Raw genomic sequence first — 16,776 nt, 5'->3', positions numbered from 1 at the left:
TTCGTTCTCGTGGTTGATTTAAGCAAACAACATTAACAAAATGACTGGATTGAAAAGGCACCGGATTGTCTTCCTCTCTGTTTTAAGGTGAACATATTTGTACTATATGATTGCTTTTTTTAAGTTGAAAGTGAAACCGTCTTCATCACCAAAACGAAGTCAGTCCATTGAAGAAACAAAAAAAAAAAAAAAAGTCAATCCAGAGCAGCGGTAATAAAAAAAAAAAAAAAACCAATAATATTTGATCAATGAACTCAGAACGCTGAACAGAGACGTTTATTGAATGTGGTGACCCTGTCGCTGTTGGCACGAAAGACGCCCCAGCTGACATTATCTTGTATCTTCCCAATCCTATCCTTCTTCTTACATTACACCCAAAATTTGCAAACAGATATAGAGTGTCACGATGTCGTCGGATGCGTCGGAGTTCGATCCTGATCGTATCGAGTCCTACAAATTCCCTGAGGTACGCATCTCTTTGTTTTTCATGCTTTGTTAATTGCATTTTCTACACAGCTCTCAACTCTTGAATTAATCTACTTTTCGGCTAATTTTTGTATAGCGATCCACTTTGCTTGCCATCATAGTTTCTTGTAACTTTTTTTCCCCTTCTTTTTCTTTGTGTCTCATGTTGTTGCATATATTGATTTGGAACGTCAGACGACTTACACCTATTCGGAGAGGTACGCTTAAGCGTTCCTATCAGATTCAGAGCAGTGTTTTTTTTTTTTTTGGTGTGGTTTTTTTTGTAAAATCATGGAATTACCTGGCCATTGAAATGTTTAGTCTATACTCTTACCCTTTGTAAATTGGCAGAGATGTAGCGCTCTATGCGTTGGGTATTGGAGCTTGCGCCCGGGATGCTGTGGACGTCGACCAACTTAAATTTGTTTACCATGACAAGGGCCAGAAGTTTATCCAGGTGTTAATGATATAATCAAGTTGCTTTTTCATTGAATCATCATTGGAGTTATTTCGTCTAGTAGAATCATTTGAGATAATTGTACAAACATGCTGCTGCGAGCTGCGTCTTTGTTTGTATTTACAAAACATATCCATAGCATAAATTATGTTGCTATTTTCACTAGGTCTTGCCAACATTTGCTGCTCTGTTCTCGCTTGGATCTCTGCCAGGTGTTTTAGGTCTGCCCGGGTTGAAGTAAGTCTAGATGATAAGGCCCCCTTTACACATTTCATGTGTAATGCTTGAATTTACACTAGCTTGGTGGTTCATGAAATTCTGATTTTATTTTTCTTTTGCTGACTGGAATTTCTGGTTTTTGTTGCCACCAGATATGATCCTCGTCTTTTGCTGCATGGACAACAATACATAGAATTATACAAGCCACTTCCTTCAAATGCTTGTGTATGGCTTTTACTATAAGCTGTATTTTATGCCTGAACATGCAGTAGCTCTGGCTTCTTTACATTGTGAACCTTCTCTAGAATTGCTTAATTTTTCTACCACCTGTATGTAATAACTGGTCAAGTGCAGTAAGAGTCTCTGCCCAACCGACATGGCTGCAAAAAATTGCTTAATTTTGGAATGAAACTGATTCATTGCTCATTAACCTTGCTTTTAATAGCATTTTGAGTTGTAGATAAAAAAAGTAGCATCCTAAGTTGATAGTTTTTTTTATTTCTTTTAGTGATTACTTTGTTGTGAAATCAAATTTATTTTTTTAAAATTATTATTTTTGGTTTTGTTTATCGTCCATTTGTTTCTTTGAAGAGAGAATAAGTTTTATTTTATGTTACTTTTTTTTTTGCAGTTAAAAAATACCGTGAGTCTTGCTGGACTCCATGATAAAGGTTTGTGTATGTTAGCAGAAGCATATTATTATTTCAGTAACTTGCAGAATCATATGCATGCTAGTATGAGGAAGTTTGACTTAAATGTTCTTCGGAGAAATATAAGCAAGATGCATGGTATCTGTTTGATGTGTTTATATCACATGAAGGTTCACATCTGTTATATGAAGTTCCAAATGAAGTCACACTTTATAGAGATAGGGTAAAGAATCACACTTCAAAGAATCACTATCCTTTCTTTTTCCAAAGTGAAGTCACACTTTAAATAATCACTATCCTAAACCCTTTGTTTATAGAGATAGTAATGCTATAATTAGTTTTTTTGTTGTTGTTAATTTTCTTTGCAGGTAAAGCTGCTATTCTTGAGATTGAAACAAAAAGTTACGACAAAGATTCTGGTGCATTGTTATGCATGAATCGGTAAGTACTCATTTGAGATAGCTGATCTAATACTGCAATACAATTGACACAGCTGGGGTGTTTCTTTCCAGGACAACTGCCTTTCTGAGAGGTGCTGGTGGCTTCTCAAAATCATCTCATCCATATTCATATTCAAACTATCCAAAGGACAAGGTTCCATCTGTGAAAATCCCAAAAGGTCAACCTTTTGTAGTGTTTGAAGATTGTACACAACCATCTCAGGCATGTAGCATTTATTTCATTATTGCAAGAATGAAAGTCATTGTCTCATACCTCCTAGTTTTAGTTAAGTATTTTCCTTGATCATGCTTCTATTTCATATGGCATTTGGTCCTTTTTCCTACAGAATTAAAAGTGGTTGAGTTCTAACAAAGCTATGGTCCAATTCTGTTTGTTTCCCCTTTGTCAACCTATTTCCCAATTGGTGATCACAATGCTGCTTGTATGCCCAGGACTCGAGTAATAGGCAGCTATTAATGGCTTGTGCTTGCTTTAAATCTAAAAATGCATTTTCTTTAAATAGCATATTCAAGATAAACAAAAAGAGTAGTATTTTATTCATCTTTATGAGTGATGAACATGTTCAATTTATGGTTTGGATACATTCAGTTTTTATATAAATATAACTACATAGAATCTTTTGACCTCTTTATGACTTTCTGCAGGCATTGCTGTATAGGCTATCTGGAGATTATAATCCTCTGCATTCAGATCCTACATTCGCAAAAGTTGCAGGGTTGGTTTCCCACTTAATTACATAGATGGGCTTTTGTTTAAGTTTTTTCTTTTAATTTTGTGTAGGTCATAATCCGCTTTCAGATCCTATGATGCTGTTTTGTCTCAACATGCTAAGAGTCATACTGTAGCCAACTAATACTGCGCATTTTTTCTTCATTACCTACAATAACTGTGGCCAATTAATTTCTTTGCCTGGTCATGTTTTCTCTTCTCATTTTCCCAGGCTTTGCCGACTTTGATAGCAGTATACTTTATATAGTTCTGAGTCAATTGTATTTGAAATGAGCTATGTTTTACTTGTTCTGGTTTTTCAACTTTCATTTGTACCATAGATCCAAAATGAACCCAAAATTTAAATTTATCTAACATCTTTGTATTGCATTGTCAAAGATTCACACGGCCGATACTGCATGGCTTGTGCACACTTGGATTTTCAGTTAGGGCGATTGTGAAATGCATTTGCAGAGGAGATCCAAACCTGGTCAAATGCATATCAGGCCGATTCCTTTTACATGTCTACCCTGGTGAAACTTTGCTCACTGAAATGTGGCTTGAAGGCTTAAGGTAGATTTGTGTCTCGTTCATTGGTCTCTGTGAATCATTTATTATAAACCAAATCGAGTTAATGTGAGTGTTCAAATATGCAGGGTCATATATCAAACAAAGGTGAAAGAACGATGCCGGACGGTGCTTTCTGGATATGTGGATCTCCATGGTTTATCTTCGTCGCTGTAAAACACTTGTGTATTTACATATGTATTTTGTACTAAATAAGCATACGAAGCGTCTCTGTCGTGTATTGATGCTGTAAACAATAAAGGAAATTTATGAACCTTTTACTATCAATTGACACTTCGCATGTCTCAGGAAATAATAATATGAGGTTCCACAAACAAAAAGGGAAATATTCAGTGTATACATTTTAAAAAAATAAAAAATGATTTTAAATTTTTTAATATTTACACCTCATTTGGCATACTAATAGTAATTCACTTATTATGTATTGCAGAAAAATTACATAATTGTGAATTATAAGGTCCTTTAGATGATTTTAGAGGCCACTTCAATATGTATTTATTTATTTATAATTTCCAGAGGCCAATATAAAATTTGGAGTTTGTTGGGCTTTTAACATAATTTTTCTTTTTTATTTTGGTAATTAGCTTTACTTTAGCTTTTATTTATGGGCTGGTCTGGTGGTACTCAACCCGGACATTTTTGCCCTTTCCATTCAAGTAGGGCCGCAAATACTCTTTTCTTCTTGTAATGTTCATACAATTTACAAAGCTAGGTGCTTCTATCAGATACGCGCGTTTTTGGCATAAACGTTAAAACTGAGTCTTCGTCTTTCTGACAAGTACAAATCTTCGACTGCGCTTAGGGCTTTTCGAAATGCCAAGCGACACTGAAGAGGCTTCACAGCCCACCGTTAATGGCGACAATGTACGAGCTCTCTGCGATGTGGTCCGAGAGTTGCCCATTCGCGCCGTGATAGACTTATTGTCCATAGGGGTGATCTCCGTTACCCTAATTTTTCTCTTCTTGCCTTTTCCTGTATTAGTTCAAGTGTTTCTTTACGTTTAGAACAACGCTTAGGAATTTACTATATATGGAGTTTATTGTAGTGGTAGCCAATTACGGTTCTTCAAATGTCATTCCTTCAGATTTTTTTGGGCTCATATTCTTCTAAAGATTGTTCGTACTGGATTATGTTAAACCTTTTGCATCTGTATTGTTGAGGCTCGTTTACTACGGGTAGACGAGTATTCACCTTCTAAGTAGATGCGGCTAAAATGTCCTCAATAGATTATTAAAATGCTTTTGAAATTTTCAGATTAGATATATATGTTTTTCTGTTGTAGGTATGCACCAGATGCATTTTGCGATTATTTGGGATCAGAGAGCATGTTTATTATCGTTCTTCACTATCACCGTCAATGTTGAGTTCACTTCTTGGAGATTCAACATGTTCAGAGAAACATATGGTGGATGGTAATTTCAGAGAACCGGTAGTTTGTAGCATTTGTTTGGGAATCTTGCAGTTCACTTATTGGGAGGATAAGAAGTTGGTGACGGAAAACGAGAGCGCTAATGAGTTGGCTGTTTCCATTTCCAGTCTGATTAGGCAACAGGGCTTTGAGATTGACAGCTATTCTCTTGAAGTGTCTATACCTCCAATTGTCCTGGAAAACGATCACACTGTTTGGTAAGATTTGTAGTTTCACAGAAAAGCTCTTTGACTTTTGAACTTTGGAACATTTCTGAAATATGGTGAACCTAGTTAACATTCTACATCCCAAGTATAGTTAAGTTTCTATTTAGTCCACATTTAAGTTTCTTTTATTTGAGCTCTTTGTACATATAGGTTGCTTTAATGCTTCATTTTCTTTTGTAGGTTGTATATGAAAAGAAAGTATGAATCTGAACCTTGGTTCCAAGGAAAATCAATTTCTGAATGCATTTCTGCGAAGGATGCTCTAAAAATTTCTCTTATGGAATCCCTTGAAACAATGTTGGTATGCAAAGATTCTTTCAGATTCTAATTCTGTTATTTATATGACATAATTTGAAAAGAAAATAAAAAGGTTTTTATTGAGAACAGTGAATTTTATATGATTCATAAAAGATACGAATAGTCAATTTAATCTAGGATGAATTGAAGTTTTGCAGGGTTGTAAATCCAACATAAGCGCTTTCCGCATCCGTTTAACATACACTCACCGTATATCATCAAAAACAGTTGAGAATTCTGTAGAGGGGTGCCACGGAGGTAAAAGAAGAAAAACAGGCATGTTCAGTTTTATACTACTACCACTTGTTCCTGTTTTTATTGCAAATTTCAGAGTGATCTCAGATTCAGCGCTCCAAATGCGTTTAAACCCATAATTGAGAACTTATGTACATGGCATGCGTGTTTGTAATGTTATAGAATTCTAAAATATTATCACTGGAGTAGAATTTTAGCACTGTTCGATAGCTATTTACTGTTATTGTTACAGGCGCTGGAAATGGTTTGAACACAATTGATGATGACTTCAAATGCTCTGGCCCACCAATTGAAGCTGGTGCCGTTGTTGAAAGGTCTTTTGTGAGTTTTCAAGCTAATGAATCGTCTGAGTGCCTGAAGTTACCATTAGGGCAGGTACTCTAATGGAATTTTGTTTGGTATTGGTTGCTGAGAGTTCCATTTTTTCGAATGATCTGAAGACTATAATTGCCATTTTTGGATGTGATGTGATGGGGGTACAATGATGAGTGAACTTAATGTGAGAGTTACTGTTATTTTCTTTGTGTTACTAGACAATAAGTGCTAAGATTTGTTCTGTTGGATATACATAGGGTACAAGTATGAGACTGCCTTTTTAGTTTCAAGCATTAGCTTGGTATCAGAGCTGAATCATTTATCTATCTCACTTTTCTAGTCAGTTTTTTGGCTCAATCTTTGTTTAAAAAAACCTTGTGTATGATGTTGATTGTAATTTCACTTTTCATTTATCCATTCTAGTCCAATGAACCCTGCTGTTTGGAGTTTCACTGCTACCGGACGCAAATCTATGTTGGTGGGAGATACCTGAAGGTAGGCTAATTTATTTTTTCCTGTCTCAGACAGACTAGCTTATCTGAGCAGACCCAAGTTTTAGGCTTATTTGGGCGCATCCAAATCTACTTTCGACCTGTTTACTTACTAGGATGCCAGAAAGGTGTTAAGATTATTCTCATATTAATTATTGTGGTAAAGCCATCTCTCTCTCTCTCTCTCTCTCTCTCTCTCTCTCTCAAGGCAAGAGATACTATGTAGTTTGTGTGTATGTGTACTTATGCATCTTTAGGGATGCCTGGATCTTCTATCCAAAGATGGAAAAATGGGTTTGAGATGTTTTGTTATTATTTCTATGTCTGAATACTAACCTCAGTGTCATTAAGCTAGTCTTGAGGTTGTGTCTGCTTCATTAGCTAACATTGTAGTTGCTTTTTGTCATTAGCTAATCTTGTGGTTGCCGAAAGGTAATCAATGCTAATTACTCTTTATGTTACAGTACTCAAGAAATGTGAGTCAAACCTGTTGGATTATTGATGATGAGAGAATGGGAGAAGCATCTGTCGAGGTAATATTTCCAAATATTGGCCAGTCTTTCTAATTTGGCTTGTTCTTCTGGAAACAATGGTGGAAATCTTGACATTTATTTGTGTTTTCCTGTATAGGAGATACTAGGTAGCAACATTCTTCCTCTATGTCGTGGTGATAACTATAAGTTTCATGCTGCTGGCAGAGAAGATATAGATGTAATGGAAATCTGCTTTTTTGTACTGCAGTTTGAGTTAATAAGTAAATTCTGAAGTATGTATCTTTTTAGGTTCGGATGTTGGGTTCTGGAAGGCCTTTCCTCCTTGAAATACAAAATGCACGCTATATCCCATCTGAAGAGTCTGTAAAATTTTTGGAAACAAAGATAAATAACTTGGAAAAGAAACTGGTGAGCTCACTGCCAAATCAACATTGTTGTTTCTCCTGTCATTGAGCAATAACAAAAGAACACATTATGGATGCAGGTAGGTGTGAAAAATCTGAAACTGTTAGGCAGTCAGTCGTGGGAACTGATGCGTGAAGGGGAAGCAGAGAAACAGGTTTGTTCTTCTTCTTCATTTATTTATTTATTTTCTCTTTTCCCCTACCCCTTCTTCCCATCTCATGTTGATGGCCTTGTTATATTGTCTTGTATTTGCACGCAGAAGCAATACACTGCGCTAGTGTGGATTTCTCGTCCTCTCAAGGATGAAGACTTGCAGTCTATATCTTCACTTGAAGACATGGTGAGCTATCTTTAAGCCTCATAACAGTTTTCTACTTGTTTATCGTCAACTCTAAAGCATGACATAATATGATGCATGGAAAAGATTTTATGTAGAAAGGACCTTGCCTGTGAACACTAATTCACATTGTGTCCACTAATTATGAATAATAAGCAATAAAAAAATGTCAAGGGTTTCTCCAAATTTGTTATGAACTATTCTTACTTTTCTTTTTGTTCATTCGTCGTTGCTTAAATATACATCATTTGTTCTCTTTTAGTATTTTATAAGTTAGTTCTTATGACTGAGGAAGTCTTCTATAGTCTTTGTTGGGCAACTAATGTTCCTTGATTTCAAAGCTTTCCTTAATTGAAATTCCGTCTGATATCTATTTATTTTGTATAGCATATTCTGCAGAGGACTCCAATCAGGGTACTGCATCGCCGAAGTCCATTAGAACGTGAAAAGATCATACATTGGTTTGTGGATAGTTCAAATTTTATGGCACAATAATGTTCTAGATGTTATCATGTTTTTAATCTGAAACAGTGTTTCTCTACTTTCCAATTTAGGATGAGAATCGAGAGGATTGTTGGAAGTTCTCAGTATTTTCTTCTGCATCTATGTACGCAGGTAAACTTTTTATAGCTTCTTAGCATGAAAGTAAAACTGAATCAATGAACTTGATTGAGCTAAAATTTGTTTGCCAGCATCTTTTTATTAAAATCATGGACCTTAGGTTTTGGTAATCAAATATGTTCAGGAAACAAGTGTTTCAGGTTTCTGTACTTATGACATATAAAGTTTTAATACTTTATGCATTGAAAATATCACAAAAATTCAAATTTTAATGTAAGATTGAAACCTCCATTCTTTTCATGTTTCACATTAACCCTGCATTAAAATACTTTATGCATGTATATCTTATTTACTTATTTAGTTGAATTTTGGCCTTTGATTTTAATGGAAGAGTGACTCTTTAAATTCGTATGTATGGAACAGAACACTTATATATGTCTTTGCAGCACAGGCTGGAACATATATCAAGGAATTCGTTCATGGGGACCTCGGACGCACCCAACCTAGGTATAATTTATTTTTTAATCACCTGGACCTTGAGAGGTTAGGGTTCTGTCTTGGTCATCATGATCCCTTGAGAGGTTAGGGTTTGGGACATTAGAAATCCCTTCTTTTGACTGGCTGGGGACTCTGCTCTTTATGTTCTGTTGATCAGAATGGCTTCCCTTCGTCTTTTGCAGCATTGGATCAATCTTTACTTGTAGAGCAGAGATACTGCGGCTTGATGTAACAGATGTGAAAATGGAATGTTTTCTCACTGAATGAGGTTATTGTTTATTCCTTCATTCATTTGTCTTATTTTCCAGTGTCAGGCTTGAAAACTGAGTTCCCCTTGCAGGAACCATTACTTTGTACAACTACTCAGCTGAAGCTGCAGCTTTGGGGGATTCATATACGGTTCAGACCAAATGATGCAGCAGATCAATCAGTGAGAGTTTAGAACGTAGTTGTTTCTGTTTTCCAGAGGCTCTCATCTGTGGCCGGTCCTGCACTTTCATGTTTTTTATGTTGATTTTTGTTTGAAGATACAAGTACATTTTCCTTTTGCTTGATGTAAGATAACAATTGGTCCCGAGAGCCCTTTCATTGATCTTTTTACGGTATGCACTAACAGGTTATTATTCACTGATGTTAAATTAAATGAATGCACTAAAACGTCTGTGGCCTTAGTAAGTTTTGGCAATAAAGGGCTTGAATTGTCTGGGCCTTTTTTTGGACCGAGCTGGAAGACCTGAATTATATTTTATAGGCCCAATTAGTTAGTAGTTTACTGGACCTATCTACATTAGCCGAAAGTTGTAATAGTCTGATGATGGTCTTCAGGCCCAATAACGAAAAACTAAACTCGCCCCAATCAAAGCCCCAATGAAGGCAAAGTGAGCTGAAGTTTAAAATTTGCTTTATGGGCCCATGCAACAGAACACCTCGGCCCAGTTCCTAGTACATTATCTTAGCCCAATTTTTTTTTGGTGCGAGGAACTTAACATGAATCCACTGATTTGCAACCTAGTTGGGCTTTAATTGTTACTAGAGTCCCAATTAAGGTTATACTGGGCTCAGAGTTGAAAAATGTGGCCTAAAGCCCAGAGAATTAAACGGAAGCTCAATTAAAAAAGCGGCCCAAGCCCAGAGAATTAAACGGAAGCTCAATTAAAAAAGCGGCCCAACAATACACAATTAAAGAAAAGTGGCCCAACATTAAGCCCAAATATTTAAAAGGCGGCCAGAATCAAGACTGTAAAAGGCGGCCCAACAAATAATATTTGATTTGTAGAATTGAAAGATGCTGCCCAAAGCTAAAGAATTACGACCAGCGGCCCAGCAAAACATAACAGAACTTTGCAATCCAAATATTTACGAGTCATTCTATAGTGAGGGCCTTATCTAAAGCTCCTAGATGAGGTCCTATCCATTAATTATTTGATCAAACAAACTAATTTGATCCAATTGATTCAACGGTTAAGAGATAGGGCCTTATCTAAGGGCCCTAGATAAGACCCAAACTATAGAACCTATAGTGGTCCATAACATGCCAAAATTTAAAGCAGCCCAAAAGTGGAGGAGGAAATAAAAATGGGCTGACATCTGGACCCATTTAAATTAATGGGGTGGTGTATGAGCCAGCTTATAGGCCCATTAAGAATTTGAGGCCCAAATACAATTATCTTTCCCGTGAGGGTTTGCCCAACCTTAAAACTTTGGTCCTCTGTTTTTTCCCATTTACTATTCCCTGGCCGCACATTCACTCGATCTACGGTTGAACCTTGACAACGATTGGCTACAACGAATAGTTCGCCATACAACTCCAAGCAAACTATTACTTGATCCATAGATTTACGTGGAACAGTAATGATACTTTTGAGATAAACGATTTAGGTCGCGACCAAAAGTTATGGTTGAGCCGTTTCTGGTGTACCAAATTTTGGCCTTTGTGGCGGACATTATAAGATGATTCTTTAGGAACATCGAGATTAATTGTCCAAGAGTAATCTTGGGCCATGACTGATATAGAACAAGATCCCTTACAAATTTAGAAGGCAAAAGGAAAAAGGAGCCCTTCTTGGCAATTAATTAAAGCACACCCACCAACACAGTAACTCTGAAGAAAGCGTGGAATAACAGCCGATTCTCACTTCATCCCAAGTTTTTTTCCTTGCTGACGCTGAATTCATCTTGTGTTGATCAATAGCTACTGCTCAAGATAACGTATTGCTTTGCGCGCCATAGTTCAACTTTAAAATAGCCTGTGCTAACCTAACCTAACCCAGGAGGTCGACAACAGCATGCACCCAACTTAGCCATGAACTCTTTTTCTTTTTTTTTCGCTCTTTTCATCTTTGTTGTCAAGCATCGATAAAACTACTCTATCCAAGATGCACCCAACATCTTAGCCATGAAACTATACCGGTCTGCAGCTTCATCAATCTGTAAATACAAGAGCCATATATAAATACAATGGTCGGGACCATAAATGACAATATAAACTCAATCAGATACTTGCCATTTTCTGGGTTGGACGTCCGCCTCCATGCCCAGCCTTGCATTCAATGCGACCAATAATCGGATTGGTCTGTGGGCTTTTCTCCAAACTTGTGCTCAGAACATATTGCAAGGTCTAAGAATAAAGAGAATCAATTATACAATTGAAGAGAAAATAACACACACAACTGAAACAAACAAAAGCACAAAATCAATAAAAGAGAATAACACACAACTGAAACAGACAAATGCACAAATAAATAAAAGACTCGTAGATTCTATCGCAAAAGAGACTCACCGCCAATAACTTCAACGTGTGCAATGGTACGACTCGATCATCATGATCTGCAGTCAATAGCATGGTAGATGGGTACTGGTGAGGTTGGCTTGCATGCAGTTCCCATGGTCTCCTGACATTGTGTAAAGGCGAGTACCTGAAAGTAGAAGGCAGGGAGGGATAAGCTCGTATTCATATTTACAAGAACCACCAAGACATCTGAGCCTGTCACAGAAATCGGAACAAAACATGCTCACAAATTGCCTAGTAAGAAGAAGACTGATGAAGAGGCGCATCAAGCATAATGCATAAATATGTACTGCAATCCCTCTTATCCTAACAATCACACTCATTCCAACAAAGAATGAGAAATCTTGTTTATGGAGTTCTAAGCAAATGTGAATTGGAGTAATACTTTATCCCACCATCACTATCCATCACAGAACTGAGACTAAAACAAGGCAGTGAAATACTTCTACAGAATTTTAAAACATTGCCCTAACCAAAACAGGACTGCAATCAGATACACCTCAACTCCACCAAATGAAGAGAGAAAATGTAAACAAAACAGTACTCACTTAATTAACCATTGGAATTCTTCCTCCTTGTCAGAACAGCCATAATCAGAAGTCCATGCATGACCTGAGTAACTCTTCTACATCAAACATATGTTGCAACCAGAAGAAGAAAAAAAAAACCTTAGAAGACCCAAAGGAAGTAAATTCACCTATGGTAAACTTGTGGAACCGTAGCATGTCCATAACACCAACATGAGCTAGTGCACAACCAAAAAGATCGGGTCTCTGCGAGAAGGCATTTTTTTTCATATAAATCACTCACTACAGTTTTTATAGTAAACAAAGCTAAAAATGCCAAACCTGATTTATGCAAGCTCCAACGAGCAGCCCACCATTACTTCCACCTTCGATACACAACTTGCTAGGTTGGGTATAACCCGCAGATACCAGGTATTCAGCTGCAGAAATGAAGTCATCAAAGCAATTTTGCTTTTTAGCGAGGGAGCCTGATTTATGCCATTCCTCCCCGTACTCCCCACCACCACGGATATTTGCTATGCAGAAAACAGCATCTAAATGTCTTGTAAGTACAATACGACTAACACTGAAATAAGGCGTAATACTAATGTTGAATCCACCATATCCATATAGCAAGCACGGGTGTGATCCATCCAAAGGAATGTTCTTTCTGGCCACGACAAAAATTGGTATCTCAGTTCCATCCTTACTGGGAATGAATACCTGGATAATGAAAAAACGCATCATATAGTAAATGAAATACTGCATGTGATAAGAAATTGAAGGTACATAGAAAGAATGAGAGCAAGCTAGTGACACTAAAATGTCAGTACAACAAGCTCTAGTACCTGATCAACTTGGAACTCTGAGCGATCAAACCCAGGAACTGTAATTTCACGAAATACCTTCATGTCCGGAATTTCGTTCGCTAAATTACACTGATATATTATACCAGGGGTGAGAAAACTCGTAAACCCAAAAAAAGCAGTGCTGTCTTCACGTCTTCCAGAAATCCCACTAACCGAGCCAATGTCAACGGGTAATTGATGCAGCAAGTTACCTGAATTCAAATCCCTAATCTGTAGTACATACTTCACATCACTCAAGTAACTAACAATCATTTGGCCACCATTCACAGCACATACTGATTCAAGTACATCTTTTTCAGCTTCTTGGAGAACATCAGTCCAAACAGTTGGTTCCTTTAGATCAACTCGGACCAACTTATATTTTGGAGCATCTTTGTTTGTCAGAAAAGTAAACAGAGTGTCATCATTTGCAATGAGATCATACATTGCATCAAATGTATCAATAAGCTTCAGAACTGGGAGCAAATCATTTTTCTCCCTTAGACCTTCAAGCCCATTAGGAAGTGCAGACATGTCACAGTAATAAAATTTGTTGACTGGGTCGCAACCCTCAGTAATAGATAGAATAATATACTGTAGATTACAGAGTACCAGAAAGAAAAAAAAAAAGTTAGTTCAAAATAATATTACAATAAATCTGCTTTTTCTAAGCCATACAACAATCTAATCAAAACAAAAATGGCAATTTATAAGGGGTGTTTCACATTGGAAAAAAACTAGAAAAATTATATAAGAATTTAATATCCACGTTTTTATCATAAATATATAGAGCTGTAACATCCACGTCATTAGATCCATCTTACAACCATGGCCCAAATGCTTCAATATGAAACTCTTGGAATCTGGCACCATTTTCTGTATGATGAGAGATCATTAAACGTATTCACACCTAATTCGCCATCAATAGTGTGGTGGCTATTATAGTATCCTTTAACAGATTCCGTTCAAAAAATAAAAGATCTAAAGACGTAAATGTGAATGACAAAATGGCGTAAAGAAGGATAAGACTTAAATGCCCATTTACAAGGGAAATGATACTTCCCTAACAGTATCAACAGCCAGTATTTATGACTCATAATGCGTGTCATTACTATGATTTTCCAAAGGTGATGCATCTTGGTTGCTAAGTTGCCAGTATTAATAGCACTTAAAACCCGATATGATACATGCTTCTATTACACACAGAGGGCCCTTTCTACAGAAAATGAGTCACTGAATCTTTTCTCTACACAGACTACAAATTGAATACATTGAGCAGTTTCACCACTGGGCAGAGTTTCTGGGTGAGACCTCAACTGTAAACCCCATTCTAATGCAAAATCACAAAACTATATGGAGAGAGCAGGTGACATGTCTTAACTTTAAGCTTCATTTTAAGTACAAGAATCCTACTGCTTCAACAAGAAGAAAAGGACTCTAACAGAGCCATAAAATCCAGGAAGATAACAAAATCGACCTACCTTCCCATCAGCAGTAACATTGGCTCCAAACAAGTATTTAGGATTTTCAGGATCCTTCCAGCATAGTATGTCTTTTGATTGATCTGTACCCACGAAATGATAGTAAACCTCATGATAAAGATTTGCGTTGGTCTCTGTCCCAGCATCAATATCTTTTCCTTCTCTACAAAACAAATCAACAGTTCTATAAATTCAATTTCATTATTTTGCACAAATCTAACAAACGAGGAAATATCAAAATAAACCTAACAGAGCTATTCATTGTCTTAATAATAGTTTCTAAGTTTCTAAATAAATTCAATTTCAATGACTCTTTTGTGCCATTATATCCACATATCTATACTCACAGCCCAAACTTTAGCTAATCATAGCCTAGTAATAGCCATTTAACCATCTTCGGATTCTCCAAATTAAGTAAAACAAGAGCATCTACATCAATTCTGTCACTTTTTTTATTCTGTATCTTATTAATTTAACTGAAAGTCTCAAACTATCAGCCATGCTAATTAGAGAACTCCATCAAAATCCACATGCCCACAACTTTTTAGTGTAAAGATACATGATTTCCACTTACTTTGGAGCTGGATATCGGCTGTAGAAAAACCCTTTGTTATCATGTGTCCAGGAAATGCCCGAAAACTTGACCTGAAAATAGTAAGCTCATCTCTGTAAAGGTGCCATGGAGAACACACATTACTTTATATCAAAACATACATAAACTCCAGCGCTTACCCAAGATAAAGTATCTGGCTCGATCTTCTTATCCTCAACCCGCATCACTTTGATTGTTACCCAATCACTGCCGCTTGTGCTAAGGGCATAGGCCACGTACTTGGCGTCCTCACTTACAGAATGTGTGTTCAAAGATACAGTCCCATCTTCACTGAGCGTATTAGGATCAAGCAAAACCTCAGGTTCTCCATCCAAACTGTCCTAAAACCAAAAATGAACCCCAAGAAAGAAAATAAGGAAAGAAGAAGGAAACAGAGGAAGGAATGAATGAATTTATATGTAGTTGATTATCAAATATAGAGCCAATGGCCAACCTGGACGTAGATGACGTTTTGGGCTTGAAGCCCAGTATTATGGGAGTAAAAGTACTTATTCCCTTTCCTATAAGGTGGATCATAGCGTGGGTGATCGAAGAGCTTGGTGATCTTTTCACTAAGCTTGCCTCTCGTATCACATTCCTTTAGAACCGACTGTGTCAGTTCCACTTGTTTCTGTACAAAATCCTTGGTCTCTTCTGAGTCAGGATCTTCAAGCCTAAAAGATTAAATCCAAAAGAGTCAGAAAATCAAAATTCGATCAAATTCTTATAAATAGCAGCATCAAGAAGTCGGCGATTGATCCTCGTTGAGATAACAAGCAGTACAAATGCTAGGGTTTTGTATTGAAACTCTAAGTACAAATGCTAAATACTATTGAAACCCTTGAAAGAAAATCTTCTTCGATAATAAATTTCAATTTCTATACAAATAAACAAACGAAAAAAAAAATGGTGGGAAATATGTAGACAAGAGGAGGTTGTACTATACCATCTATAAGGATCGGCAATCTTGACGCCATGGTAGTCATCGATAACAGACTCATCTCTGCGGACTCTAGGGTATTGCAAGGGCACGTCTAGGGCACAAAGCGAGCCCATTCTAGGTTTTGAAAGAAATGAAAGAGAGCGAACGGAAGACCCTTTTTTCTTATTAACGTTACGAGAAAGAAAGCGAAGGGATTTGAGAGGGCTTGAGATTGAGATTGAGATTGAAGGCGGTTGGGTTTGGGTAAATACTAGTCGTCGTCGTCCTATTCCTGCAGACGAAGACGAAGACGAAGACGAAAACGAAGACGAATGTGACGAAGACGAAGACGAATGTGAAGATGAAGTGTTTGATGTTGTGTTTAAAATAGAACGAAAAGAAGCGTGATTTGTTGGGAGCCTTGGGGCAATGGCATTGGCATGGCGAGCATATGACAACATTGTTTACGCCGAATCCTCAGGAGTCAAAACCTTCGCCCGTTGGAAGTTGGAACCTCGAGGCATCAGTACTTGCTGGGCGTTACTTACCAAAAAGAAGGTGGGCTAATGTGTGCTCATTGTGTGTGGTTTATGTCGCCATAATTTTGACTAGCCTAGCCCTTTAGAGCATCCATAATGATGCTCTGATCCACAATAATGCTCTCTATTTCTTAGTTAAAATTTAGGTACGAATATAAGAAAATTATTTTAAGAGCTCTCTAAAAAATTTTAACTCTAACCATACTTCTTAATTTGGAGAGTCTTAAATGCTATAACTCTTTTTTGATTGGTTCATCTCTAT

At 37.0% G+C, this 16,776-nt stretch overlaps 3 protein-coding genes across 14 annotated transcripts; 2 read left to right on the top strand and 1 right to left on the bottom strand.

The window, feature by feature from the left end:
* Nucleotides 1-262: 262 nt before the first annotated feature.
* ECH2 (enoyl-CoA hydratase 2) lies at nucleotides 263-3,816 on the top strand. Of its 2 annotated transcripts, XM_008222956.3 has the most exons (11): nucleotides 265-466; nucleotides 661-683; nucleotides 817-922; nucleotides 1,089-1,159; nucleotides 1,294-1,366; nucleotides 1,773-1,812; nucleotides 2,160-2,232; nucleotides 2,304-2,454; nucleotides 2,898-2,968; nucleotides 3,361-3,534; nucleotides 3,618-3,816. In XM_008222956.3, exons 1-11 carry the CDS (start codon nucleotides 407-409, stop codon nucleotides 3,703-3,705), a joined length of 930 nt encoding a protein of 309 aa, XP_008221178.2. In that variant the 5' UTR covers nucleotides 265-406; the 3' UTR covers nucleotides 3,706-3,816. The 2 variants fall into 2 exon arrangements, with proteins under 2 accessions (XP_088900921.1, XP_008221178.2); XM_089044795.1 differs by lacking the exon at nucleotides 2,160-2,232 and having other exon boundaries at nucleotides 263-466; nucleotides 2,285-2,454.
* A 433-nt stretch (nucleotides 3,817-4,249) lies between these two features.
* LOC103321174 (Pseudouridine synthase family protein) lies at nucleotides 4,250-9,495 on the top strand. 5 transcript variants are annotated; one of them, XM_016791789.2, is made up of 17 exons: nucleotides 4,282-4,482; nucleotides 4,833-4,962; nucleotides 5,087-5,176; nucleotides 5,366-5,486; nucleotides 5,641-5,758; nucleotides 5,970-6,112; nucleotides 6,476-6,547; nucleotides 7,008-7,076; nucleotides 7,174-7,254; nucleotides 7,326-7,445; nucleotides 7,522-7,596; nucleotides 7,702-7,782; nucleotides 8,167-8,240; nucleotides 8,334-8,394; nucleotides 8,792-8,847; nucleotides 9,021-9,106; nucleotides 9,179-9,495. In XM_016791789.2, exons 2-16 carry the CDS (start codon nucleotides 4,835-4,837, stop codon nucleotides 9,103-9,105), a joined length of 1,374 nt encoding a protein of 457 aa, XP_016647275.2. In that variant the 5' UTR covers nucleotides 4,282-4,482; nucleotides 4,833-4,834; the 3' UTR covers nucleotide 9,106; nucleotides 9,179-9,495. The 5 variants fall into 5 exon arrangements, 4 of the variants coding, with proteins under 4 accessions (XP_088900919.1, XP_008221180.2, XP_008221179.2 ...); XR_016123707.1 differs by having other exon boundaries at nucleotides 4,250-4,482; nucleotides 4,833-5,176; nucleotides 8,764-8,847; XM_089044793.1 differs by having other exon boundaries at nucleotides 4,250-4,482; nucleotides 4,833-5,176; nucleotides 8,787-8,847.
* Nucleotides 9,496-10,792: 1,297 nt separating this feature from the next.
* LOC103321175 (uncharacterized) lies at nucleotides 10,793-16,552 on the bottom strand. Of its 7 annotated transcripts, none has more exons than XR_016123705.1 (12): nucleotides 16,000-16,546; nucleotides 15,508-15,727; nucleotides 15,194-15,394; nucleotides 15,036-15,106; nucleotides 14,462-14,645; nucleotides 12,981-13,574; nucleotides 12,475-12,855; nucleotides 12,324-12,399; nucleotides 12,175-12,251; nucleotides 11,618-11,753; nucleotides 11,342-11,455; nucleotides 10,793-11,265 (listed from the first exon to the last, which is right to left on the bottom strand). XR_016123705.1 is itself a non-coding variant. In XM_008222959.2 (12 exons), exons 1-12 carry the CDS (start codon nucleotides 16,434-16,436, stop codon nucleotides 11,200-11,202), a joined length of 2,523 nt encoding a protein of 840 aa, XP_008221181.2. In that variant the 5' UTR covers nucleotides 16,437-16,552; the 3' UTR covers nucleotides 10,793-11,199. The 7 variants fall into 7 exon arrangements, 5 of the variants coding, with proteins under 5 accessions (XP_008221181.2, XP_088900916.1, XP_088900918.1 ...); XR_016123706.1 differs by having other exon boundaries at nucleotides 14,462-14,624; XM_008222959.2 differs by having other exon boundaries at nucleotides 12,175-12,238; nucleotides 14,462-14,624; nucleotides 16,000-16,552.
* Nucleotides 16,553-16,776: the final 224 nt, after the last annotated feature.

This window comes from Prunus mume, linkage group LG2 (genome assembly GCF_029339155.1).
Source record: "Prunus mume cultivar Tortuosa linkage group LG2, ASM2933915v1, whole genome shotgun sequence".
NCBI lineage: Eukaryota > Viridiplantae > Streptophyta > Magnoliopsida > Rosales > Rosaceae > Prunus > Prunus mume.
This window is presented reverse-complemented; position numbering and strand designations above follow the sequence as displayed.

Coding starts and splice junctions, on each gene's coding strand:
- LOC103321174 (XM_008222957.2), top strand. CDS start 4,363: ATGCCAAGCGACACTGAAGAGGCTTCACAGCCCACCGTTAATGGCGAC. Junction 5,177..5,365: donor GAAAACGATCACACTGTTTG/GTAAGATTTGTA, acceptor TTTCTTTTGTAG/GTTGTATATGAAAAGAAAGT. Junction 7,077..7,173: donor TGGGAGAAGCATCTGTCGAG/GTAATATTTCCA, acceptor TTTCCTGTATAG/GAGATACTAGGTAGCAACAT.
- ECH2 (XM_008222956.3), top strand. CDS start 407: ATGTCGTCGGATGCGTCGGAGTTCGATCCTGATCGTATCGAGTCCTAC. Junction 923..1,088: donor AGGGCCAGAAGTTTATCCAG/GTGTTAATGATA, acceptor TATTTTCACTAG/GTCTTGCCAACATTTGCTGC. Junction 2,233..2,303: donor GCATTGTTATGCATGAATCG/GTAAGTACTCAT, acceptor GTTTCTTTCCAG/GACAACTGCCTTTCTGAGAG.
- LOC103321175 (XM_089044790.1), bottom strand. CDS start 16,436: ATGTTGTCATATGCTCGCCATGCCAATGCCATTGCCCCAAGGCTCCCA. Junction 12,856..12,980: donor CAGAGTTCCAAGTTGATCAG/GTACTAGAGCTT, acceptor TTCATTATCCAG/GTATTCATTCCCAGTAAGGA. Junction 11,456..11,617: donor ACACGTTGAAGTTATTGGCG/GTGAGTCTCTTT, acceptor CTTTATTCTTAG/ACCTTGCAATATGTTCTGAG.